Genomic DNA, 26,714 nt, shown 5'->3' on the forward strand with positions numbered 1-26,714 from the left:
TGCTGAATTCAGCAACTTAAGTACGAACTCTCTGAGCTGATAACAAAAACAGATACTCTTTTACTAGCATTAGTTATTCATCAGCTATTTGAAGAGAGGCAATTATGCTTTTTCTTAAAATGGTTCACAGAAATCATGATAGCTGGTTTAGTGCTCTGCCTGGCAAATCTATAGTGTGTCAAGCAGAAGCTGTCATTTCTAATCAGTAGGTGATACCATACCCTGGGAATACTGAGGTGACATTCTCCTTTCTGCAGATCAGGCACCTCATCAATGTCAATCCCAGAACCATCCTTATACCACTTGAAAATGGTCTCCTTCTTTGAGTTCGCAACCTGTACAACAGAAAAGGCACATAAGCCTGGCTATGGCCTGAAGAAAGGTATCACACTGTAGGTAGTCACACAGGTACTTTCAACATAAGAAGCCAATTTCTTTATAACATGTGTCAAATAAAGCTAAGTAAAAACCAATTTCAACCAAGCCCTACTAAGAAAGCCTTAGTCCTACTGTATTTATTTGCAGCACAGATCAGAAGTATACAGCTTACAGCTTTAGAGCCCTGTCAATTCCTTAAGGGCAATTCTGTCAATCTCTTCCTTTAAAGGGTTTTGCACCCTTGCTATGTGGTTGTAGTTTGTCTAGCGATATCTATGAGAAGTATCTTTGAAATTAGAGCCGCCAAACTCTTCTCTTTTTGTTTTTGCTATGTGCCTCCAGAGAGCTATAACACAGAACCTGGACCCTATCTTAGAGAGTCTTCATACAACTTGCAGATTTTTCCGTTAGCTAAGCAATGTCTTTCAGAGCTAAATTGCAGAGAGCAACTGAAATTACTGCTCTGAAAGCATCTGAGGCTTCAAAATTGTGAGCTGCACCAGAAAACCTTTTTTTCTACTACATTGTATCGTATGAGAAGTACAAAGACTTGAGTAATACTACAAATTGCAGTCTCTCCCAACACAAAGGGGCTTAACAACACAGTGAAAACGCAGAGAAGTGGCTTGAAAGCTAGAATTTTGCTGCAGTAGCAGCAACTCATCTAAGCAATGCCTAAATAGACCACAGCTATACCTCAAGTACTGCTATAATTTTGAAATATAAATTGTGCATTTGTGATGCTTAAAATATCATTGGATGAATAACCTCAAACTGTGAATTCAAAGAAGCTGAAAGCCTAGGTCTTTTTAGAAGCCTTGGCAATATATTTTGGTTTTGTCCCTTTCAGAAACACTATGGTTTATTTGACGTCACTATCCTCACACCCTTCTAAAAATCACAAAAATGCAATGGCATTTCAGTGTGTAGCCCGAATTCCCAGTCAGTGTGTCTTTGGTAGAAGAACAGAGCTGGCAGGACATTTCTCAGTCCCCAGGCAGTTGCTTTAAAAAGCCTCCTTAAAAAACAACTGAACAAATGGATAGAGGGCAGCCCAGAAGTTAATACAGACCTGCAATAGTTTTCAAGTGGCTTGCCTGGAGGAAAAACCATGCACCAATCTCTAACCCTTTCACATTAGAGAAGTCATTCCATAGATGAACAGCTCTATGAAAGCTCACTATAGAGGTGACTAGACAAATAGGAGGGCCTCCTACACTGATTCCTGGACATCTTTATAAAGCCTGCTCAAATTAATCACATATGTTGCTGCTTAACAACCAGTGTGGTTGCTATGGATCTCTGACAGAGTATTTGAGATCACAACCCAGCCCAAAGCAATGCTTTGCTTGAGAAAAGTGAGCAGCATTTCACATTTACCGGTAACTACAAAGTGGCGATTCCTGTAGTCATATGACATGAGTGGCAATTTTATTTGAACAAAGCCTGAAGGAACAAGCCTTTAATGCTTTTCAACAATTTTTCATCAAAGACTGTTAGCACTCAATCTGACAATAAATAGACTGAGTTTCAGACACATGCAATTTGCAGTGCCAAAGTTATTTCATGTTGACATTTACTATGAAAAGTTACCTTTTTCGCTGTTTAGTGACACACAAAAAATCTTGCTAACAGACACAGTACAAATAGGAGTCAAAGTTATGCAGTTAAGCAGGTAGCTTCTGAATGTTCTGAAATTTAGAAGTACTTGAAGAAAAATGATAGTAGATGCTGGCATTTGAAGAAAAATAAACACACAATAAAAAGCAAACCATCAAATCATTCAGATGGACAAACGTCCCACTGGCATGCAGGCGCTACAATATCAAGAACAAGGTCATCAATTCCAGCTATTTCAGAATTAAATACTAAGTCAAACAAAAGTCAGTCAGTTCCAATCAGAAAATAAGTGGTACATGAGGTAACACATATTACTTTTGATATACTCTTTTATAGCACAATCAGTATTTGTTCATTATTACTGTTATGGACCTTGATCATGCAGTCAGTCCCCTGCCCTACACAAGCTTCCAGTTGGTCTGGTTTCCTAACTCCCCTACTTCATGTCATGGTCTTTGAGAAAGTCAAGGCAAAAAGTGCTCTCTTGCAGGTACTTCCTTCACATTATCCAAGGTTCTTTCAAGAGGTAAAAACACCCATGACGATTATTTTTGCACAGGAGCACTAAACAGAGACTAGAAGAGACCTGGGCCAAGTGCTATGAGATGTCCTGGGGAGGCAGAGATTGTTCCCTGGGTGTTTTTATTACCACAGAAATGATGCAGGCCTGTCACATTTCTAACTTGAATGTCAGGTATCTGAAGTTCATAGGACAAATCTAGGCTTTATTGTTCAAACTCTTCCTATGTACAAATATCAGTTAAACAGGCATAAACAACAGTACCACGTGAACCTAATGGCCAGTCACATACTAACAGTAACAAACATTATAAGGTCAATGGCATAGTTAAAATGATAAGAGTGCAAACAGTCTATATCCTAGATTTCATTTACATAAAATGTTCTGACCTTACAAACAAAAAGTACACTGGTGAAAAGCTTATAATCAGATGCTCAGCCTTTCACAGTTTCAGTGGTATAAACACTCACTGAAAAAAAAGGATAATTTCAGATTAATTTGTAGAGAATTAACACTAGTATAACTGGTTCAGCAACATTTAATTCCCCATGAGAATGAAAGGATAGCAGGGTTCATGCCTGAGGCAAATACATGTCAAGATTATAAAGTACTCCAGTGATGCATCTCAGTACCAGCAAAGGCATCGTGTTAACTAATGAGTGTTGAGCCCTAAAATGGGGGCACACAGAATGGCATCTTCACCACTCAGGTCGGTTCTGTTGGGAATAAATTGAGGTTAAAGGTCTCCTAATTAGTGAGCAGAAAAAAAAGAAGGAAAAAAATCCCACAAATGTGCATGTAAATTGCTCATAATGAACGATTCAAGCTAGTCTAATTAAAAGCCAAAAACTTATTCAAAAGAAGTGGAGAAAATTAATACAAAAGAGTCCATATTACAGGAAAAGGCAATGAAGAAGAGTTTGATGGCTGCTGAATTCAATTAACTTAGTTATTCAGACCACTAATTAGTTACTCTAGAAGAGAAACAAAAATTAAAATATATGTTTAGAATGTCACATAAAGATGTTAATAGCAGAAATTACTCTGAATTCCATACACATTAGCATTAGTTAAGATTCAAAAGTCATTAGCCAAGTATAATAAAAATCATGTTTTATAACCTTAATTCTAGAAGCTTTTATTGCATGTTTGGTTACAGTTGATTAAATAACAGACGTTTTGGTAGAGGAACCTCCAAATCGGAAAACAGAGAGGAAAGCATTTGAACTCTGTGGTTTTGTGGCTATTTTTTGAGGAAGGAAGAAGAACCACTAAGGAATGAATATTTTGTTTAAATTATTTTTATGGCTCACAATTATTCTAAAGAATTAGATTACCTAACACATTTAGAATTGTCCTGTGATTTTTTTTTTTTGTTTTAATGAAAACTACTGATGAAGAGTAGTAAGTCAGAAATTTTTATTTTAAATATTTCTAAATAATAAAAAAAGATTTTCATATGAAACTTTTAATTTTAAAAATATCAAAATCTTTCCTCACATTTTCCTACCTCAATTTTTAATCAACACATTCTAACAAAATATTTCAAGTACTATTTCCTCACCTTACAAGTAAGTAAAACTTCACATTCTTCTGTAACTTTCCAATACAAAAACTCTGAGAAGTGAGGGCCTAAGGAAGAAAACTGTCTTAATACATATGTTGTAGACTGAAGAGTATCAGAGAAATCCAGTGAAAGAAAGAAAAAGTATAACAGTTATAACATCTTTACACTAGAACAATGAGAGGGAACTCTTCAACTACCCATGCACTAGAAGGAAAATCCTGCAGTAAGTTTTTATCATATTGACCCAGGTGTCTAGAGTACATCTTAGAAACCTGAGGCCATCTCTGTGTAATGCTATTCCAAAATGCAAAATGGTGAGACAAATTAGTTTACTAAATGTATTTATGCCCAATTGCCAACTAAGCATAGGAAAGAAACAGAGTAGCTACAAACAAGTGTACAAACAGTGTATTTAATGCAATAGGAACTGGAGAATAAACAAATGTATACAAACACCCAATTAAATATTCAAAGCAAAAATCCCATGACAGACATTATTTGTCCAAATTATATAAAGTTTAAAAATGTATTAAACATTACAAGCAGAACAGGAAATATTCCTTTTCCTCACTGAGGTTCCAGTCCTGCAAAAATATATATATCCTTAAGTAAATTTACTGACATACATAGCCTTTTTAAAGTTATTGTGTTTCTCAAGTCAGTGCATTTATATGATTTCCTGTCTGCAGGATAACGGCCCATAATTGCAATACTCAGATCTGGGAGGTAGCAAAGTCCAACTTTCACTAAAATAATTGAGAACTGAAAGATCTTGTGAGTTTATGCTGTAAGTAGTATAATTTCTTTCCTAAATCCATTTTTAAAAAATGTACCCCCCGTCCAAAAAAAAAAAAAAAAAGTAATTATATTGTTTATGTAGAGAATCTTACCTAAGCTATTTAGAAAAAATGCTTTTAATTATTATTGTTACTTTCATCCTAAAAACCATGTGCTCGACAAGTGAAATTTACAAATCAGAGCTCAAACTAAATTTTTTAAAGATTTCACAGCAATAGAATTCTGAATTAGGTATCCAATAGTAATTTTTACTTTCAAATGCAAACAATATCAATAACAAGTATATAACAAACTCTGTAAATGTATAGCAACTTTACAACAGATATACATTTAGTTCCTGGAATTTTGCCTGGACAGAAACCATAGGATCAGATATTTACCTTCCTTGTCTGCCACTATGCTGTCTACTCTTCTGTCAATTATATTGAGATGATTTGTATGCTTAAAGGTAAACATGCTGAAATGTTTTGTTGGATCAGAGCCTACAGTAGACACACTTCTCATGAATACTGAGCAAAGATAACCTCTTGTAAGGACTCCCACTTTACTTCTCTAGTGAAAGTTCTGTCACTACTTGCATGTATCATATGACAATGTGGGAAAATAAGATCCAACAAGGGTTCAGTGTCTCCTCAAAGTGCAATATACTCATCTTCTAATGAAATCAATGGAAGTTGGAAGCTCTTAGTATTCACCAGGGATGCATCATGAGATGCAAACTGGGCCTAACATCCCCAGTCTACTCTGTCTTACTTACCTTGCTTCCTGAGAAATTCCTTTCGTTGGAGCTCAGACTCAGCCAGTACTGTCTTGAATGCTAAATTTTAGAAGAGATGAATAAAAAGTGAGTTAGTCGCAAGTTACTTAAAGAGTAATTGAAGTTCATTTCTTCATCAAAGTTTCAATGTTTCAGTGAACATACCATCTCCAATGAGAACTAATGAAGACTGGTTCTTGGCCTTTCCATCTTGAATCTGTACTGTGTAGGTACCTTCATTGTCAATTGTGAATCGGTCCATCACCATTTCTATAATGCCATTTGAACGGTCACAATTTATTTTATGCCTCTGAAATAAACAAGTAATAACTTTAGTCTAATATTGTGTAAATTACTTATGATTCCCTATCAAATTAATCATGTCTTATACCCCTGCCTCCACACTCTACCTTTTCATGTTCTTTAGATTGTAAACTATGGAAACAGAGCTGTGCTTGTGTTCACTGTTGTACAACAAGATCCCAATTGTGACGGAAATCTCTGTGTGCAGCTGCATTTGGAATCCTTGAGTCATCATAATACAGCTGGTTTGGATTTAAAAATAATAGTGTATGGCACTATTCATGTTTGAAGAAGAGCCTGCACAGACAGCCTTTAGCTGCATTACAGCTTCCAGTTCAACAAGGGGTTTTGTTAGGCTGAAGCACTACTCCTAGCAGAGTCCAGAAATAGCTGGCAGTATTGTGTTTGTAGACACAAATGTGGATCTCTAAATAAATCCATCACAACAAATCCAAAAAATCATCACTACTAAATATCTCTGAGATATATGTGGCAGCTCAATACTGGATCTTAACTTCTCACTCAGAAAGTTTATTTAGGAAGGGTTTAATGATTTGCTAATGTAATGCTAGATAATTTTTTCAAAGAACACTAAGGTGAAAGACCATAAGAACAGTAACTTGTGCAAAACCAGCAAAGCTTTTGGGAACTAAAAAGAAAATAAATTCCAGCAAAATTGGAATTCTGTCAAAACATCTAGTTACTTACTAAAGTGCTTGCAAAATACCTGAAACATCAAATATTGACTTGAATTCAAAGTTGAATATACTTTTCACTGTTTGTGTCCTTTTTGTGCTTGTTTCTATTAAATATTCCAGAAAGATAAATTATTGGCAGGCATTGTCAAGGAAACAGAAAATTGCAAGCAAATATTGGACAATACTTGCAAAATAGGTGTTTTGAATATGCAGGTACTGTTTTAGATACAACTACCTTAATATCCTCTTTCATTCAGTGAGTAACAACCATGAGGACTGTGTGTTCCACTAACAGTGATGTTTGAATTTCAACTAACAAATTCCTAAAGCAAAGTAAAAATAATCCACATAAGTTACTTGTTGAAGACTTCTAAGTAACAAATGTGGCCAAGGATATTACACACTAATTGTTCTGTTCACGATGAGACAGAAAAGTAAATGTTATGATCTGGAAGGAGTTCTGTGCAGTAAATTATTATAGACCCTGTTACTGTTAAAAGAAGACACAATGCCTTATAAAGAGAATATTTTGATTAACCTTTTTATTGGATTCCAAAACTAGAAAAAGGCACCTAAAGCCACAGGTCAATAAAGTTTAAGAAAGGGGATGAAAGAAGGAAGGGAAAAAAAGCCATTAAAAATACCACTTATTAAACTCTCTGGGACCACTGCCTTAAGTGGAAGAACCTTTAAGTACTGATTCAAAATTAGTAGCAATGACCCCACAGATATATCTGCTTTAACTTTGAGGGACACCTCCTGGCCAGCCTCACGAACAAGTTCTCTGTTGTATGGACAACAAGCCTGGAAGAATAGTGTAGACATAGTCAAGATGTTTAGCATTCATTACTGGTACTTTCAAATGTACAGATAATCATAGAATACCAGGTTGGAAAGGACCTCAAGGATCACCTGGTCCAACCCTTCTTGGCAAAAGCACAGTCTAGGCAAGATGGCCCAGGACCCTGTTCAGCTGAATCTTAAAAGTCCAATATTGGGGAATCCACCATTTCCCTGGGGAGATTATTCTAGAGGCTGATTGTTTTCATTGTGAAAAAATTTCCTCTTGTGTCCAGTCAGAATCTTCCCAGGAGTAACTTGTACCCATAATAATACTAGTTTAAATCTTAATGAGGTAACTGAAGGATGAAGAAAGAGAAAAGATAATGGAGTTAACAAAACAGTGGGCAATAGATTGATTAGGATAAGAATTTATTAAATAAATTGCTTAGAGGGAAAAGACTGAAGTATAGCATTTATATAAAATAATGGGAAAATGCTCATATAATTTGGATATGAAATTTCACATATATAGTTCAAAGAAAGATATATAATGTCAAAGAATAAGACAAGATTTAATCAATCAGGAAATTAAGTAGAAAAATTACTTTTGTAAGAGTTCATCTATAAGAGTTGAGGAGATAGGCCAGGTAGGTTAAAAAGAGAAGTTATAAACTTCTCCAAACTATCAAAAACGTACAAATTCAGATTCTCACAGTCTCTAGCCCACAGAGGTCAAGGACAACACTTGCATTCATTTCATGAGTTCTCAGGGAGAATGCTAAATTGAGATTTTTTTCAGAAGCAGAAAAAAGAAGAGCAAGATATATGTTTTAATCTGATCCTTTATCACACTTCTAAATTTTTTCTATTTCTTGCTTTTGGGTAAAGGAAAAAATTATTAAAATATTAAAATGACAGCTGATTAAATAGGACCCAGTTCATTCCATTCTCAGATTCTTTTGAAATCTTACTGAAACCATTCCCTGTTAGGACCTAGAAGGAAAAATTTATCACTTCAGCCAATGTCAAGAATCAGACTACAATTCACCAGCACAACGGTCTATTGAACATGTTCAGTGACTGTATCCCAGTCTCCAGGCAGGTTTTAGAGTGTAATTAGGCTTCTAACTATTGCCATTATGCAGCAAGATGAAGTTCAATGATTTTATGGGCCCCATAAATACTAGGCTTTTATGTGACTTTCCACAAAAATATCATCAGTCTCCAAACGTAAATGTCACCTGTGGATTACTAATTAAAGAGGTGAAATAATGCAGCACCACTTCAAGACTCTCTCTGATGTCAACACTTCCAAAACATATGCGAACTAAAAATAGCTTGTTCTGTTCCACTAACATTGCCAAGACAGAATATTGTCATTTCAATACATCCTAGTCACTAATATTCAGTTTTTCAGTGCTATAGTTTATTACTTCTTAAAGTAAGAAAAACAGAGAAGTATTTTACTAAGAAACACTTCTTCTTCCACTTGTCAATATCTAATTAAAGTAAATGCTCTTTGCTTTTCTATGGTATAAAAATGCTGATAAGCTTCTCTGGCCAAAACTAGTCTTTGCATCCTCAGGAATAAAATGAACCTTTCAAACAGTTGCACTGGAGGTGGTTTCCTCACAGGAAATTATATTTCCAGTGCTGTATTTTATGCCTAGTAGATGAACCACACTTCAGCCCTGCAAAGGCATGACCTTGCTTTCTTCTCAGCCCAATCTGACCACATTTTTGTGTCCCTTTCTATGAAAGGTCTTCCTAGAGCTATAAAAATGCAGGAATCTGGTGGCCTGCCCTTTCATCTCCATGTAGCCATTCAATGTCTGTTTAGTGTCTAGGCCAAAATTAAAAAAAAAAAAAAAAAAGAAAAAAGTGGCACCATCTAAAAGTTTCGTATCTATGACCACTGTTGCATTGTCAAGTGCCTCCCACATTATATGTAAAACTAGTAGCAGTAGCCTCAGATGGTCTCTGGGAACAACATGTCTCCCTGGTTTGGAGTCCAAAACTGTACTTGAAGCAGCCTTTTTTGTCATGAGCTATTTTCCTGAAATATTTGTGTAGTACTTTTAATCAGATGTGTTTAATAATGGTCTGTGTCTGTGTCTAATTTCTCCTACCCTTTGGTCATCTAGCTACCCAAAATGAATACGGACTTCTGAGGGTTAAACTTTGCTCTCTTTTTGTGGTATGAATAGGCTCACTCTGCAACGGGAATTCTATGCTTCAAAAAAGATTCAAGTTAAAGACTGGCATTCATTCCTTTCAGGTATTATTAGACCTTAATAACATGGATTTAGGCAACTATAAAAACAAAATACTTATTAATGCATAAAGGTTTATTAAATGAAATCACATCTATATAGTACTCAATGCATACTTACGTCACTGTTTTCAACTTCTTTGTCATTAATAACAAATCTGAAGGTTGAATCTGGTGATAAGCTTTCAGCCTGAATCCAGAAACGAACTTCTCCCTTCTCAAGAACTTCATAAGCTAATTCTGATTTCAGAGGTATTGCTGCAGAAAGAAAAGCAATCAAAAGTCAATAATGCATGAATCCTTGTGAGAAAAAGAACTATTATAGTAAAATATTAGTGTCTCCCTATTATTTACAGAATGCTGGATATAGAATAAATTTTACACAGGGAAAAGACATCTAATGCAGTCTTTGGTTGATTTTTAAATTAATTTCTCAAAGGGATAAAAGAATCTGCAGTTTATAGTTTGCACATTTTTTAAGGAATTGGTTAGTAGCAACCTATAGTCTATTGTCAAAGTTAAAATTAAACACTTTTAGGCAATGATGATTTTATTCAATACAAACTAATATTCTTCTAAATGAATGAAAAAGCAAGTAAGCAAGTCGTTCCATGAAAAATGAAGCTGCTGTTGTCTCAGAAAGAACCTTTTTGGAACTCCAGTCATTAGTATGTAATTATATTTCTTCTAGAAGTCTCAAATAGATTCAGATCTTCAACTTACTTGGATTCTTTATTTCATTACTTAATGCCATCAAACGTTCAAACTCTGAAATTAAGAAAAATACTCATATTTTAATTTATTCTGAAAAATACAGCCAGAAAATAAGTGTCAAAGAAGGTACATATCAGCATCAGGAGATAAACTCCTTAAGTCTTATATGTGAAATACTCAACTCTCTTCAGAAAATGATGACTAAAAAATAAGATTTAAGAAACTTGAAATTCTGATACATGGATTTAGCAAGTATTCCTATTTCAGGCATTTTCATGCACACTATCTTATGTAAAAGAATCTAAGCAAGGAACAAATCCTGTTTTAAACTCTCTGTGGGTTTTAAACTAAAGATGGGAGACAATAGCTTCTATGAAGTGTACTAGGTTCCCTTATCTGCTGACTTCCTTTCTGACACTGTACCCGAAAAGCTTTTTTTACTGTGTCAGGAAACAAGATTGAGTGCAAGTTAGTCTGAAAAAGGTACAGAAAGTTCTATTTACTAAATCCTCATGAAGGCTGTGTGAGAGTCTAGAAATCATTTTGTTAGATTTTCATACTAACCCTATGTGGTGGTTTAGTCCCTGCCGGGGTCTGAGACCACGCGGCCGCTGCCCCCCCCACAAAGGGAGTGAAATACAAAGCCCCGGGGCTGAGATAAGGAGAGGTTTAATACAGCAGTGCAACAGCAACACAACAAACAACAACAATAACAATAACAGTGATAACAATGAACAGAGCAAGATATCTACTGATACAGCAGCGAGCACAGAGCGATGGCATAATACACGTGTTAACCGACTGTCTCGCACTGCCGCGCTTTGGCGCCAGGAAGTGACGTCAGCATGGTACATGAATAACCCAGCTAGAGCTTCCCCCCACTGCTGGGGAAACTTAACACTATCCTAGCTAAACCAGGACACCCTATTTATCATATTCATTACTAATAAATATTTGTAAGATGACCAATACTAGCAATTCCAAATTTACAGGTAATGTAAAGATCAGAGGAAATTAGCAAGGATTTATGACATGGTCGAGGTTTTAGCAAAATTACAGGAGAATTTATAGCATTTCAGGAAGTAAATGGGCAGTGAAATAATGGGTTTCAGTGCTAAAATACAAAATCTGACACTTGTGCAAGAACCCAGTACAAATAAAAGTGTAATTTTGAATGACAGATATGACCAGGGAAGACATGGGCTGTGTGGGAGGGGAAACACCTTCAGTGCTATTCTACAGAAAAATCTTCGAAAGTAGGACTGGTGGTGACAAGCCCTACAGACAGGTTTCAGAGTGATGTTTCAAAACTAAGCCAAAGGGGAGTTTTCATGATCAAATGCATATCTGTCTTTTCCTACACTATTCATTGGAAAATTAAAAAATTTACAAGTTTAACTTGCCTAGAAGAAGTAGATAATGGTAATGACTAAGAGTCCACATAAATGGTCCATGTCCTGGAGAACCATACTTCAAGGCTGCACATGGATTTCCTCTCAACACCTACTTTGAATGGGAGGTTTCATGAGGTTCGCACTGTGATAAAAGCCCGGCCTACTATCAGACTCACACTCAGTCTTGTCTCCTCTCCTTAAATTACTTAGAAAGAAGGTAAGTAGAGGGATTTTCGTGCTTAAGGAACTGGGCATAGCAATCACAACCTGTGAACTGGGAAAGCACCAAAGCAATTTTTGTCCTATTTAAAAATGGGGGAGTCCCCCATTTTGCCCTTCACCTCAGCACCTCTCAATGGTAAATCAAAGTCAGACTGAAGAAAATTCATTGAAACTCCAATGAAAAAAAAATAGTTACAATGAAATAAAGCAAAACTAATGTAAATTTAAGGCAAAGGATAATTTAACCCATTGTATTCAGATCTTGTTAGAGCAACATCCTTTTTGACACATTCTTCTCACTAATTCTCTGCATCTCAATTATATGAAACTAGAGTCTCAAGGTCTGTCTCTATATTAGGCTTCTTGGTAAGTAGAGATCTTATTGTAGCTTTACAGCTAACAGAGAGCCAATTATGAGGTGTGAAAGGGTATAAAGTCAAAGCACAGCTAAAGTCACATGCAAGACAAAGATTCACAAAACAGTGAAAAAAGCAACATTTTCAGACATTTAACTGAAAGTGCAACAAATATTTGCAGACAGCATAAAGAAAACCAGTCTAATTGAGCATATTCTTTATCTCTTTTTTAAAGAAAATATTGCTTTAAGTTATCCCAACTTTCATTATTGTGATAATAACAAAAATATGTAATCACACAAAGCCTGTTGTGTGGTCTTTTTTGTTTTTCCTTAATGCATAAGAAATTATGTGAGAGTTGTGGGGTTATTCTTTTTTCTTGGACAATTTTTAGTGCAGTTGAGATGATAAAATGAAGAAAGACTTGAGGTGGTAAGGACCTTACCTTCATCATCCATAACGAAGCTGGATGAAACCCCATCTGTGTCACTAACTGAGACAGAGTAAGTTCCCAAATCTGATTTATCAGGATTTTTGAAGTACAGCTTAGAACTAAAATCATCAATAAAGATATAATTAGTAGGGTTTCTCATGTTAATGATATTTTTAACAGGACAAATTTCTAACAATTTGAGAGACTGGCATGACTTACTGATTTCCTTCCGTTTCAATCTTAAACTTATCAGAATCATCAATCTCCTCATATGATTTACCCCACGCGAAGTGAGATGCATCTGTAGCTTCTTTGCACTCAAAAGCCAGGTAAATATTACCCTCGTCATCCACACCTGAAAAGATTTCTTTTGTTCCTGCAAAATAGGAATCAACTCAAATGTCAAGGCTGCATTTTTGTTTCGAGCTGCAATTCAGAAATTACTAAAGCCCATGCAAATTCTGTCCATCTTCACTAACAGATAATGATCTTACTCGCAGATCTTGAAACCTATTTTGTCATATGCTGACTCCACATCACATACTAACAAGATTCTTACTCTACACACAAAAAACCACTAAAAATAAGAAATGCTTCTTGAGAAACAAATCTATAAAACGAACCTGAATATAAGATATGAAGTTTAAGTAAATTAATTTTATTATCACTCTTGAAGCTTTAATAAATGTGTTGTCATACTTCTTTTCACTCACAGCAAGTAGCACCTTTGTTTATGAGAATACAAACTAAAATAACTGATTATCAAATATTTCCTGCAGTAAGTAAAGCAAAAAGTCTTGACAGTACCTCTGTATCCACATGAATTTTTCTTTAAGTTTTAAGGCCAAGAGCTTCTTAGCTCTTGAATTACTTATCTGTGCTATAATATCAAATCAGATTGATTAAATTCACTTCTAAGTATTTCAGTATTTTAGAAGCAGAGGAGATAAAACAGTTCATTACCTGGCCTTGCCTCGACAAGCACTGGTTCAGATATCTCAGATGACTTGCCTACCCCAGCATCATTCACTGCACGAACTTTGAAAACATAGGTATGACCCTCATGTAAATCAGTGACCTTGAACAAGATAAAGAGCAAAGCCAATTTAAAAAACAATCTAAACTCTTTTGTTTACTTATATAAAGATATTAGCAGAAGGCCAGTTTCAAATACACATCTTTGAGTACTCAGATGTTTTTAGAACTCAGTTTCGAATTAACACTAACTAATGAAAATATTACCTTAAAATAGCGTTTTGAAGTAGGTTTTTCATTAGCAGTGATCCAGTCTTCTGTATCTACTTCCTTATAGTCCACTAAATACCCAGTAATAGGGCTTTTGCCTTCATACACAGGAGCTTTCCACAGAAGAACCAGTGATGTATTTCTAACTTCACAAATCGTGAGATCGTAGGCAGGACCTAAAATATTTCAAATACTGCAATTTCACTTCAGTATATAAAGTTTTGCAAACTGGCCCTACAGAGGCTGAAATGCACCATTTAAATTTTGTCTTGACTGTGTTTGCTTTCAAAAATCTCATCCTTTACAATAAATGTGGTATATGTGGTATTTAGGTAATTTTCCCCTCATGGCTGTATGCAGCAATACCTGCTTTATGCAGTGAGTAGCATTAGTATTCTGAAGCATATATTCCTAGCTAGATCTCAGTAACTCCATTTTAAGGGAAAGTTATTTATGTGAAAAATCCATGCAATTTAAAATTTTCCAACAAGTAACAGAGGTTTCCTGTCTATTATTTAATTCACTAGCCCCACATCAAAGTCACTTCACTGGAGCCTGACTCAGGTTCATAATTTAGTATCGGGACTTCTGGGTTTTGCTGGTATATGGAAACCATGATCCTTCAGACTAATCCAAACCTCACTGGCACCGGTGGACTTTGGATCAGGCTTCTCGTTCCCTGACAGAACATTTTTTCATTGTAAGGTGGATAACAATAACCAAGACGAAATTCTTAAGAGGATATCTGTTAGGAGAAAAATTTACACCAAAAACATCCTGATGCTCTATGAATAAGTGAGAGTTCATACCTTTTCAGCTATCAGGTGCTGCTACTATACTTTCCTTCTCCTTCACTTAACTGTTCTAGTGTCCTTCAGTTTAACTTGTAGCATTTATTTTTTACTATACTTCTGATATTTATTTATACCAGTAGACTATAAAGGCATAATCATATCAATTTCCTACCATGGTGAAAATACCCATGACAGAATACTGATATTCAGCCATATTATGTAGCTGGAAGCTTGCTTCTTGTGGTTTAAATTTGAGTAAGGAAACCTGAAAGTACCTGAGATTTAGGGATTTTCTCAGTGTTGTGAGTTTGGCATAATTCAAGATATTACTTTTCCTACAACACATGTTCGCCATTTAAAATAAGGAAGAGTAGAAAAACCTTACAAATAAACCTGATGGTTCCATTCCAGCCTACATGATGTGATGAATGAAGATGAAACTTGTAAAGGATCATATTCAGCAAATATACAGCAAAAGTAGACAAGTGTTTCTCCATAGTGGATAAGAACATTTCAGAAAATAGACCTATAAGTACTTGTTACAGACCTTATGAGGATAAATACTAGATTTCTCATAGAAAGACTGCAGCTTTCAAGTATTCTAAAGCTTTCTCTCAGGGCTCTTTAAAAATCCCAACCTAAATGTCTATATATCCACAGATAATTAAAATTCCACTGGCAGATGCACCTGTTAGAAATCTACACAGTAGATGAAAATGTGTAAAGAAGTATGTTCTATTCTGAGGATTCTGAGACCACAGACATTTCATTTTTTTTAAAGCCATGTAAAATAATTCATTAGCTATCATTGCTAACTCACAGAGGCTCACAGAGATACATAAGAGTAGAGTTCTGCAGAAAGATTAAATAATTATGGGCCCTGGGCCTATATCCATCACTCATGCTGAAAATCCTGCAAGGGGTTTTGGCCTTTCTAAGAAAACCTCCGTTCCATATCAAAAGCTGTAAGGATATTTCATTGACGCTGGGAGTATATTGCAGTCATATTACATTAGTCTTCAGTATCTTTAGTAAGTCAGGGAAGAGGGTCAGCCTCTTTCTCCCAGTCTTAAACCTTAATTATTTCTTTTCATTATTGCTAAGCCATTGTTTAAAAACTTATTGTAAAAAAGGCTTGTGAAATATTTTAACAAGTTTGGCAATTGGGGAGCAGGGGTGGGGGTGTTGTTTGGTTTTGGTTGGTTTTTTAAGCAGGAAGAATGCAATACTCTGTTCAACTAGTTTCATTATGAGAACAAAGTAATCAGACAAGGAGTAGAAAGGTCAGATTGTTCATTATGAAAATGGAAATTTCACTCTCTTCATTTTCTGAAAGTGCCTTTTATTTTATTTCTTTATATATCATTTAAAATGAAGGATAATCCTCACTTGTTTACCCACTAGGCAGTATCACTGACATTCTGAAAACACTGTAGAGAGTATAAATCATAGATCCTTTCTTTAAGGAAAATAATTGTTCCACTGATGATGCATTTATACTAAATAAGATGATAAGAAAATGTAATTAACACAAAGGGAGTTAAGGTCAGGAGATTAAACATTTTGTTATTGACAGCTTTGCTACATCATTAAATCTAGAATATAAGATATATGAACTCAGAAGAATTTATCTAGAAAATGTGGAGAATAACTCTCTGACAAGCAGTTTTGCAGAAAAGAATCTGGACATTAAAAAGAATTAAACTTGGAACTTAGCATAGCAGTGCAGACATATAGAAGGGGATTTTATAAGCAGGCAAGTAATTGTAGGAGGCATGGAGTTACCACTTCTCTGCTCAGCATTGAAAAATCTTCATTTGAAATAATGTCTCCAATTTGTGTGCTGCCAATTCCCTAGATGCCTAACATTTAAGCACAAAGAAGGACATGACGCAACTAGAAAAGGTTCAAATAGCAAAAAATTGTTTCTTTAGAGATAGGGAATACATGATCTATGGGGAAGGTTGCATGAACTGGATTTTGTCAACTGAAGGGGAAAGCTAGGGGCCTGATAGTCTTTAAACACATAGAAAATCTGTTGCAAAGAGGAAAGGAATAATCTCTTCTTCATGTCCTTGGTGGACAGGACAAGAAGCAAACAGACTTAAACTGCAGGAAGAAAAATTCAGGAATATTAGAAAAACTTCTAAACATAATAAAATTAGGAATAGATCCTGTCCAAAGAACCTGAACTTTTTCATGGGTAGGAATCTTCAAGGATGGGTTAGACAAGGCTCTGTCAACAAGATAGGTATAGCTGATCCTGCATGTGGGCAAGCCATTGAATTAGATGACATTTGAGATTCTTTCCTAGTAAATTATTCCATGATCTTACTGAATTATTTGTTGTTCCAGGCAAGAATTACTTTTTACATATGCCATGGAAAAGAAAACTGAAAATTTCCTGCTGCCTTGGGCTAATTATGCATTTTTGAAATCACTAAAAATCCCAATAGTTTTAAAAAAACAGATTTAGGGGTTGGATTTATATTTTTCTTACTGCAAAAATAACTGCATGAACATTTAGTCATGAAACAGATGTGTGTAGGTGTTAGACAGCTTCTGATGACATAAACAAGTACTAGAATGGATCCTTAATTGCATACCAAAGCTCAATGTCATAAATAGAATTTGATTTAACAACACAGCAGTACTTTACAGCATTTTGGGAAAAGAAGGTAGAAATATATTAAAGTGGTACGTGCCTGAGTTTTCATTATGACTATATTATTGCACTATGACACGCTTTGTTTAGGCAAATCAGTACCAGACATCAGAAATAACTTCAGCAAAAGTGTTGTTCAGTATGAGTGAGGGTGTTATAAAATAAGCAGAATGGGCCTTCAAAAACCCGTTCATAATTTATTTACAGAACTTGAGCATTACTGAGGGGAACCAATTCCCTAGATGTCTAACATTTAAGCAAAAATTTGTATGTTCACATGAGGTAGACTGAAGTTTAACTTTCTTTTGCTGGGGATCCTGAATTCACAATACTTCTTATTTAACATTTTCTGCAGAGTTAACATTGCAATTAACAGTCTTCAGCTACATCTACACTGCTAAACTACAGACAACCTAAACACAGGTTTGAGTACTAGCACACAGTCATTTCTACTGTATGTTTGTTAGCACATTTGTTCTAACACCTGGCTAATAATAATATCTCAGGTAACACTTAGGTACAATCTAAGGGAAACACATGAATAGGGGCACACTAGCTGAGACTGGGAGACCTTAGGTGTGAAGTGTGAGCCACACTGTGCTACTTACCTCTATGTCAAGAAACAGGCCCTTATTGTGTCTTATTTAAGACCAAAAAAACATAGTTTTGGAGTCTGAAACTCCAGCAATATTTGTAATAGACAGCAATTATTGTGCAGAAATGCCTATATATTGTACAGGTGGTGAGTGTGAAGCGGACCTTGCAGGACTGGGGGTGAAGAGCTGATAGAGGTAAAAACATAGACTAAATGCTGAAGACTTTATGCTCTGACTGGATGTGGGCAGTGAAAGAGAAGACACCCAGCAAGCTAAGGAACTTTTCAGGACATTCAATGTCATCAGTGGGAATGTGGACTCAGCTTTTATTAATAGGACATCTTGGAAGCAATAGCAATCTCAACAGGTAATATGACAGAAATTAACCAAAAGACATCCAGCAGAGTTTGGTTGGAACATTACACTGACTGTGTGTTAAGGAGTTTATATTTAATTGAAATTCATAAGGAACTACTAGACTTACCAGGTTCTGGCATAGTCCAGGCTTTACACTTAAAATGCTCACTGGGATCTGAATGTTGACCTATTCCAACCAGATTTGCAGCAGCAACTTTGAATTCATAGAAGGCATCTTCTGTCAAATCCTCTACCTTTTTTGAGAAAACAGTTCAATATATCAAAGAGTATGATGTATATCCTTTTAAATTAAATACTTTAAAATAAGTATTTGTTAATTAATTAACAGGCCTTACTGCTGTGCTGGAATATTGGAAGTATCAAATTTGAAGATTTTACTCTTAAACTAAACACACTACATTGTACTTCTGTGTTTCAGCCACATCATCCTAGAAATAACAACAATCAATATATTGACATGAGAGCCTGCAAATGTCAGAACAAAGGTCCAGGGAGTCCATTCAATGAATGACCACTAACAGATAACTTATGGGTGAGTATTCTAACATGAAATACCTTCTTACATTGATTATGAATGGCTATTCATAAGCCATTCACTTAAGCAAGACTGAATGGTGTTTCAGTCTAAAGAGGTCATAGTAGACTGACCAAGGAAGAAAGGAAAACAACAGGAAACTAAAGGAAAAGCCAATCCAATTAGTTCTGCAGTGTGCTGTTATAACTCTGGGAAAGATTCTTTCGGTAATTTTTTCTGGCTGGTATGAATCTTAATATTACTGACCATTACAAAGCGAGGAAGCACTGGAAATGGGGTGACCAGAGTCCACCAGATCATCCCTGGCGAATCAACCCTGACTTATCTAATGAGTCCATCACCACATCACCATCTCAGATTTTGAAGTCAAGGTAGACAAACTAAAAGGCATGAGCTTCTTGACACCCTGAGTGCCTCATGGTAGCAACCCTCTTCCATCCTTCCTCTTCCAGACCACCTAAATACAATAAATAAGTCATCTACACCTCAGTCCCTGCATAATTTTCTCAAAGTTATATTTAATCATATGTCTCAAGAGAGAGAGGCAGCTGAGGACAGTACTTCCAGTGGAGACACTGAACAGTTTTAAATTTTCATGAATAAATAAACTATAACTATATTCACTGAGAAAATATGAGATAAAAAAGGATTTTGGTTTGATTTTTTTAATGGTAACAAACATGTGATGGGATGGTAACAAACATATGATAGGGTAGCATCAAAACAAGACCAAAGCAAAGAACGTAAGCTAGGAAAAGTCAGGTACTAATACAATTTAGACAGAATTTCCTGTAGAGAGCTATATAGTGTGATCTACAAGAGAGAATAACAGCTCAGCCTGTAAAAATGGTTTTGAAATCCCAGGTTATTAAGGGAAATAATATTTGTGGGGTTCCCATAGAATTATTTAATCAGAGAGGATTAAAGCTTCAGTGATTTCCTGGTGCTGTATTGTATATCTCAGGGCCTTCTCTGCTTGCAGTATGTCATAAAATATTCTGTGCTACTAAAAGCTGTCTTACTTTTATTTCCCATTGGTATTTCAGATTCCAGTCATTTAAACTAACATATGAAGATGCACCTTCAGGCACAAATACAGTTACTGGCAGGACTGAGACTTAAATATCCAGTTAATTAAACTCTGAGTGGTTTCGCTTAATTTACATTACTCATTTGTTTACAAACGCATTAAAAAATGAAAATATTTTGAAAGCATTGCTTAGTATTGCCCTTTCATGCCTATCCTACCTGCCCTTTTTTACTTCTCAACATCCATGCTCCATCTGCTATGTCAGAGATGCCAGTTATGAAGTCACTCGCAAGCATACATACACCTGAGTATTGCCAGCCACCTTCTGTGCATGAAACTTCTTCCTGAGCTCATCTGCAGCATTATTTTCTACTTCAGTGTCAAATATATGCTAAAGACTTACTTCTGCCCTGAGGTTCATAGGAAGGTTGCTGATTTACAGAAATAATTATAAGAAGTATTTGGGAATAAAATCTGATCGTTTAGCTTAATTTAACAAACATCAGATTGATTAATTACTTGCTGTATCATATCTTCCTAACCTTTCCTCATGGAAGTTCACATCAAAATTTTACTCTTTTAAGGCACACTGAATACATTGTAAGTGCAACCAGAAGTAATTTATTTCAAAACTAAAATCATCACTTTGGTGCTCTGGAAAGGAGGCCATGAGGCATAATGCTGAGTTTATTAATACACTTCCCTTTCTGGCCTAAGGCAGATTCTGAGACTAAGAACAGCAACAGTTACATTTGTTCTCAAGTCCATCTCCATTTCATTTACAAGTCTCCAGTTCTACAGACAGCCTGGTCACCTGTGCTGCTAAATGTCTCCATCCTTTCTCTGCATGTTATTACAGTGGTGGTACATATAGTGCTCATTAATGAATATAGTTTATGAAGCAATTTATAGCTCATCTTGTTCTTTGTGAAAAATGTGCTTCGTACCTTTTTCCTCAAAAATTTCCTCATCTAAATGGCCTTATTGGTCTTAGAATTTCATATCAGGGGATGGCACTGATTCTCTACCCCACTTTTTAGGCATGTTGCACTTCAAAATACACAATAGAAGGGCCTGATTTTGTGGTAGTAAGTACTTAAAGAACTTCTCTGCAAGAAAATAAAACTCTGCCAGAAGCAAAGAAATAACACAAATCAACTCCAGAAAGATAAGGGTTAAATAGTACCAACCGTATAAATCGTCCGGGTAATAAGGGAAGAATTGACTTCATGCCAGTTTTGATGGTTAGCTTCCCGTTTATCCATATAATAACCAAGAATTGGTGAACCTCCACTGTACTTTGGTGCTTTCCAGCCAAGGGTCATTGAATGACCATCACAGTTCAGAAGTGTGATACCATGAGGATATGATGGACAAGCTATAAGGAAATAAGCATCCTGTGAGTTAGTACAGAGTCTGAAACACTACAGGGTAGAAGTTGTTTAATACTTTTCATATTGCTTTTGTTTTCTGCAGGGTACTGCTATCAGTTGCATATCAGTAACAAAGTAGTTGTAAAGCTGTTAATCAACATTACTTTTATCTCCAAACATAAATGTGGAAGCTTTTTGAAACATCTGCCTAATGTGCTCAGGAGACAGCAAGGAATAGATGATCTTTGATATAGACATGGTAATGCCAGCAAAAGTGTCTGCAGATCAGATATTATGCTAGAAGATTAAAATGGGTCAGAAGATCTTTTCCTGCTAAGAAACAAATAAGCTGCTCAAGTACTTTTGGAATACAGTAAGAACCACCCAATAAGAAAAAAAAAAAAAAGTTATGAACTTGAATGAAATGAAGTCATATGACTGTCTGATCTATGGCCTTCATGGTTTTGCCCTCCTATCCCCATATTATATCCCTACTTCAGACTGAGGGTGCTTTCTGCCCTGCAAGGAATAGAAAATCACAGAATCACAGAATCACAGAATCGTCTAGGTTGGAAAAGACCTTGAAGATCATCCAGTCCAACCATTAGCCTAACATTGACAGTTCTCAACTACACCATATCCCTAAGTGTTATGTCAACCCGACTCTTAAATACCTCCAGGGATGGGGACTCCACCACCTCCCTGGGCAGCCCATTCCAATGCCTGACTAACCGTTCTGTAAAGAAATGCTTCCTAATATCTAGTCTAAACCTTCCCTGGCGCAACTTGAGGCCATTCCCTCTTGTCCTATCACTTGTTGCTTGGTTAAAGAGACTCATCCCCAGCTCTCTGCAACCTCCTTTCAGGTAGTTGTAGAGGGCGATGAGGTCTCCCCTCAGCCTCCTCTTCTCCAGACTAAACAACCCCAGTTCCCTCAGCCGCTCCTCGTACGACATGTGCTCCAGACCCTTCACCAGCTTCGTTGCCCTTCTTTGGACACGCTTGAGTAATTCAATGTCCTTTTTGTAGTGAGGGGCTTAGACTTTCACCAGCTTAACCTATGTTGAGGCAGAAAAGACATTTCCTGTATGAGTTCACTCCCATCTGTAGCAGAAACATCTGTAGCAGATGCCAGGTGTATTCCTAGAGATGAAGAAAACTGTTTTCCTGATCTTTTTGCACCCCTACTACTAGCAAACACCCTTTCTAGCAAGCGTTGTTTTGTATTTGCCATCCATGCATGAAAGTTTGCCCAAAGATACCCTTTTCTTGACCTTGTTGTGCTGCACTCAGTACAGGCTAAGCTCCTGCCCCTAAAGCTCACCTGATATTTTCAGCTGAATTACCAGTTAACTTGAGAAAATGTGATTTACCTCATTCAGAAGATAATATGTTAGCATAGTCCCTTAATACAGTCCTTGATCTTGTAGCTGTACTAGTGATCAGCATGAAAACAGATAGCTGCAGAACTGGCCTTTTGTTCTTTTTTTCAAATGTGGTGTTATACTCAGAAGCCATAAAACATAGCCTTTGCAATTATTACCAATTGTAATTATTTTTCTTGGAAATAAGAATGATCATAACAAACTCTTATAAATGCCCTTAAAACAATACTACAGAAAGGTTCTGTCCATGTTAATGTAAGTCACCTATAAATAGTCCTTCTAAATTCCTGTTAAGGCTGCCAAAATGGATAATAGCTGTCTACATCCCATAAGTTTGTGTAAGATCCATGTGGTCTGTGTTTGGTGACATACCCCATGCAACCCTCATCTTCAGAACACACAGTGACAAAATAAAATGTGCAAGTGCATTTATAACATAGAGGTGATATATGTACAAATGTCTGTGCACCACCTACCCATATGAGACACACTTCGTCCTAAAAAAGTCAAACAGAGTAAGCTTGTCAGTAACATCTCATCCAAATTTATCTTCTAATATCCATTCTGAATTACAAATTTTTTAGAGGATTTTTTCTGACAAGTATGCCTATTGGTCTTCTCCAAGAGGTGGAGGTCATTCAGGTGGGGAAAAGGTGTTCTATTTTAAATTTTTCAGTATGAGACTGAAAATCTGCAGACTTGAAAATTAGACACAGTAGATCTGTGTACTTTTTGTTCTCAATAATTATCCAGCCTTTCACTCAGCATGTATCATTCCCGCTGAAGGTTGCACAATGGATTGTTCTTACACTGAAATTTTGTTTGCAGGGTATAAGAGAAGGTAGATTGTGCTCCAGCCTGGAGCAGCCAAAGGAAATTTTCTGTTTGGTTCAGTCACTCAGTAATAAAATTTCCTGAAACTCTTCTAGATGGAGCAGGTTCCATGATAAATTGATTTGCAACACTCCAAACCACCCCAAAGATACTTGTTTAACTTAATCAAGATTTACAATTTCTTTGTTACAGCTGAGGAGCAGAAGGCAACCTGGTCATTATAGTGAATTTGATCCAATATTTCTAACAGGCATTATGAATAACTTTTTTTTAAAAACAATATCTTTTCTCTAGAACAGCCACATGTCAGAGCACAAATGTTACTAAGGGGGTGTGCTCAGTGGTTTCAAAGTGTACTGTTACAGGAAACAAGACCAAAAGAGTTGATTGTTGAAAATATGTAATTCATTCAAGAAACAAGAAGCTGAGTTGTGCAGAATCATACTTACTAAGAGCTGCCTGTACTGTTATAGCCTCTGATTCCTGTGAATTTTCACTGAATCCTACAGCATTCACAGCTTTCACACGGAAGATGTACTGCTCCCCAGTTTCCAAACCATGAACAACAAACCTAGGTTAAAAAAAAATAACATCACGTATTAGTATATATTTTACAGGAACCATTCTGTGCTGTAACGTGAAATCTTGGCAACAATCAGGAAGCTCAACTTCATGTGTGCTTCACAAAGGAAAATATTTCCAAGAGGGAAACTGCAATAGAATGACATGATGTAGTACTATATAATTGAATGGGACACTGAAACAAAAGTCACAGTACTCATTAAATTGCTAGTGATGATCTACCAGGTAGAGTTAAATAAACTATAATATATTCCCTTTGAACTTTGGCTTCCTAAATTCTAATCTATTCTGGGAAGGGACTATACTTTTCACTGTATTTTTAGTCACTATAAAAAATAGCTTTCAGTTTTGATCTGAGGTTCTAGGTAATTATTGTAGCAGATAGAATAGTCAGAACTATCCTATTGTAAGATATGTTCACATGTGAACGAATGAAATGTTTTTCCTTATTTTTCTGTTGTCGCAATCCCTTTGACCAAGAATTAGTCTCTACTTTTACTTTGATCAAATTCCTTGACTACTTGATCAAAGGATTCAGCAGAATACAAAGTCACTCAAAATTAATTAATAACTGACAAAATACACTAAGCAACGTGATGTGCTTGTTATATACCCATAAGAAAATATAAATTACATATCTAAACTTTGCATTTGGTGAGTGATTCCCATAAAAGTAAGCATGATTGTCACAAAGGAAATTGCTTGAAGAATCACATAATGAAGTGTGGTATTTTCAGGAGGGAGTAAGAAATCATCAGAAATACAGACAGTACTAGCATCATGAAAAGGGAACTAGAAACAGGGGCTGCTGTCCTTTACCCACAGATGTAGCAGGTCAGGGAGCCCTGATGTTTCTGGTATGGGACACTTGGATTCCCTGCACAGTAGTGTCAGCAGCCAGAGCACTTTCCCCACTATATTTATAGCAGATATGGCCTGCCTTTTTTGCCTTGATGTCCATGGACTATGGGAAAGCTTCTAAGTTTCCTCTCCTTCTCATACTCTTCATCATTTACATCAGGTCTGTTTACTCCATAACATAATTCAGACTTTAAGAAAGGCATTTATTTTATACTTACACATGTCCAATACATACAGAATCATGTCTCTAAAACCTGCTTTTATAACTCAAAGTCATGTAATAGACAAAAAAATAAAGGGGTGGTAGAGGAGGAGAAAGTCTGCCCTGCAATCTGAAAAGCTTAGCTCTGAGAGTGCAGACTGGTTTTTTTCACATTCATTCATCATTCACCTTCCATGATAACACCATTGCTTAACACGTAAATTGGCTTAAAACTGTCCTACAGTTTTCAAACCTCCCCAAAATACAGAAGTATTGTTAATACCTGTTATATTTAATAGGTTTATGGTTACTAGGTTCCCAGTGATTTGATCCCACCACAGAATAGTCAATGTAGTAGCCATATAAATCCTCTTCATGTTTTGGTTTATCCCATTGAACCACGACTGATGTTTTTGTATTCCTTGTGGCCACTACCCGACCAGGTGCAGATGGTACAACTAATAAAAAGAGAGAAAATGTGTTATTATGAAATTCATAAAAACAAAAGTAAGCTGAGGTAGCTGCAACATTGTATACTGTTATCATATTTATTCACTACAACTATGAATTCTCCTACCACATTAATATTGCTATATTATATATATTTTAGTATATTTGTTTCACTATAAGTCCAGATACTTCTACATATGTGTGTATAAATATATCCATTTTTCTATTTGTTTACTTAAAGTAAATTTACCCTAAGCTGTGAGGCTCCCTACCTGCCTGATTTTATATAGGTTTTCTGAGAGTGAGTTATAGGAAAACATATTTTTAAATATCATTGTGGATAAAGGCATACAGATATGAAAATGTTCTCTCTCAAATGTTCTCTCTCAAATAAGAGCTTTATGTACAGCTTATGTCCCTGTAGCACTACTGCATCATTAGAAAAGCACATAAAAACACAGAGGTATGATACCACGAGTATTAAGAAATGCTGCCTTCCATTCAACTAATGACAACCCCAATTCAGAAAAGACCAGATTTTCAGGACAACTTTTAAGCATATGTTTGATTATTAAGTGTTTATCTAAACTTAGCTAGATGGATTTCACAGCATAGGAACATTGGTTGGAAGGGATCTCTGGGGATCATCTAGTCCAACCTGTCACTGAGAGTGAGATTATCACCAACGCTAAACTAGTCAATCATGGATTTGTCCAAGTCTTGAAAACTTCCGACAGTGGAGATTTCACAGATTCCCTGCACAACCTCTTCCAGCATTGCACCTTTTTCACTAAGTGTGTATATCCAACCCCAATTTACTAAGCTACAATTTGTCGCTGTTGCCTTTTTTTTTTTTTTTTTGTCATCTGGCATTGTTGAGAACAGTTCAGCACCATCACCTTTGTGTCACCAAACTAAACAATCTACCTCCACCTCTTTTCACAGGTCACAATCTCTAGGCCCCTGGCC

At 36.0% G+C, this 26,714-nt stretch overlaps 1 protein-coding gene across 2 annotated transcripts in view; it reads right to left on the minus strand.

Annotated features, from left to right (window-relative positions):
- MYOM2 (myomesin 2) overlaps positions 1-26,714 on the minus strand; it is an 81,510-nt gene that overhangs the window by 14,769 nt on the left and 40,027 nt on the right. The window contains exons 16-30 of one of the 2 annotated variants that reach the window (XM_074819928.1): positions 25,579-25,753; positions 24,100-24,221; positions 23,293-23,313; positions 21,249-21,436; positions 18,600-18,726; positions 14,058-14,236; positions 13,779-13,893; positions 13,035-13,191; positions 12,828-12,934; positions 10,420-10,464; positions 9,818-9,954; positions 5,806-5,950; positions 5,641-5,700; positions 4,083-4,150; positions 222-335 (exon numbers count right to left, since the gene is read on the minus strand). In XM_074819928.1, the coding sequence (XP_074676029.1) occupies positions 222-335; positions 4,083-4,150; positions 5,641-5,700; positions 5,806-5,950; positions 9,818-9,954; positions 10,420-10,464; positions 12,828-12,934; positions 13,035-13,191; positions 13,779-13,893; positions 14,058-14,236; positions 18,600-18,726; positions 21,249-21,436; positions 23,293-23,313; positions 24,100-24,221; positions 25,579-25,753 (1,760 nt within the window). The remainder of the gene's footprint in view (positions 1-221; positions 336-4,082; positions 4,151-5,640; positions 5,701-5,805; positions 5,951-9,817; positions 9,955-10,419; positions 10,465-12,827; positions 12,935-13,034; positions 13,192-13,778; positions 13,894-14,057; positions 14,237-18,599; positions 18,727-21,248; positions 21,437-23,292; positions 23,314-24,099; positions 24,222-25,578; positions 25,754-26,714) is intronic. The other variant, XM_074819929.1, reaches the window with a different exon arrangement.

Source organism: Strix aluco, chromosome 3, assembly GCF_031877795.1.
Source record: "Strix aluco isolate bStrAlu1 chromosome 3, bStrAlu1.hap1, whole genome shotgun sequence".
Lineage (NCBI taxonomy): Eukaryota > Metazoa > Chordata > Aves > Strigiformes > Strigidae > Strix > Strix aluco.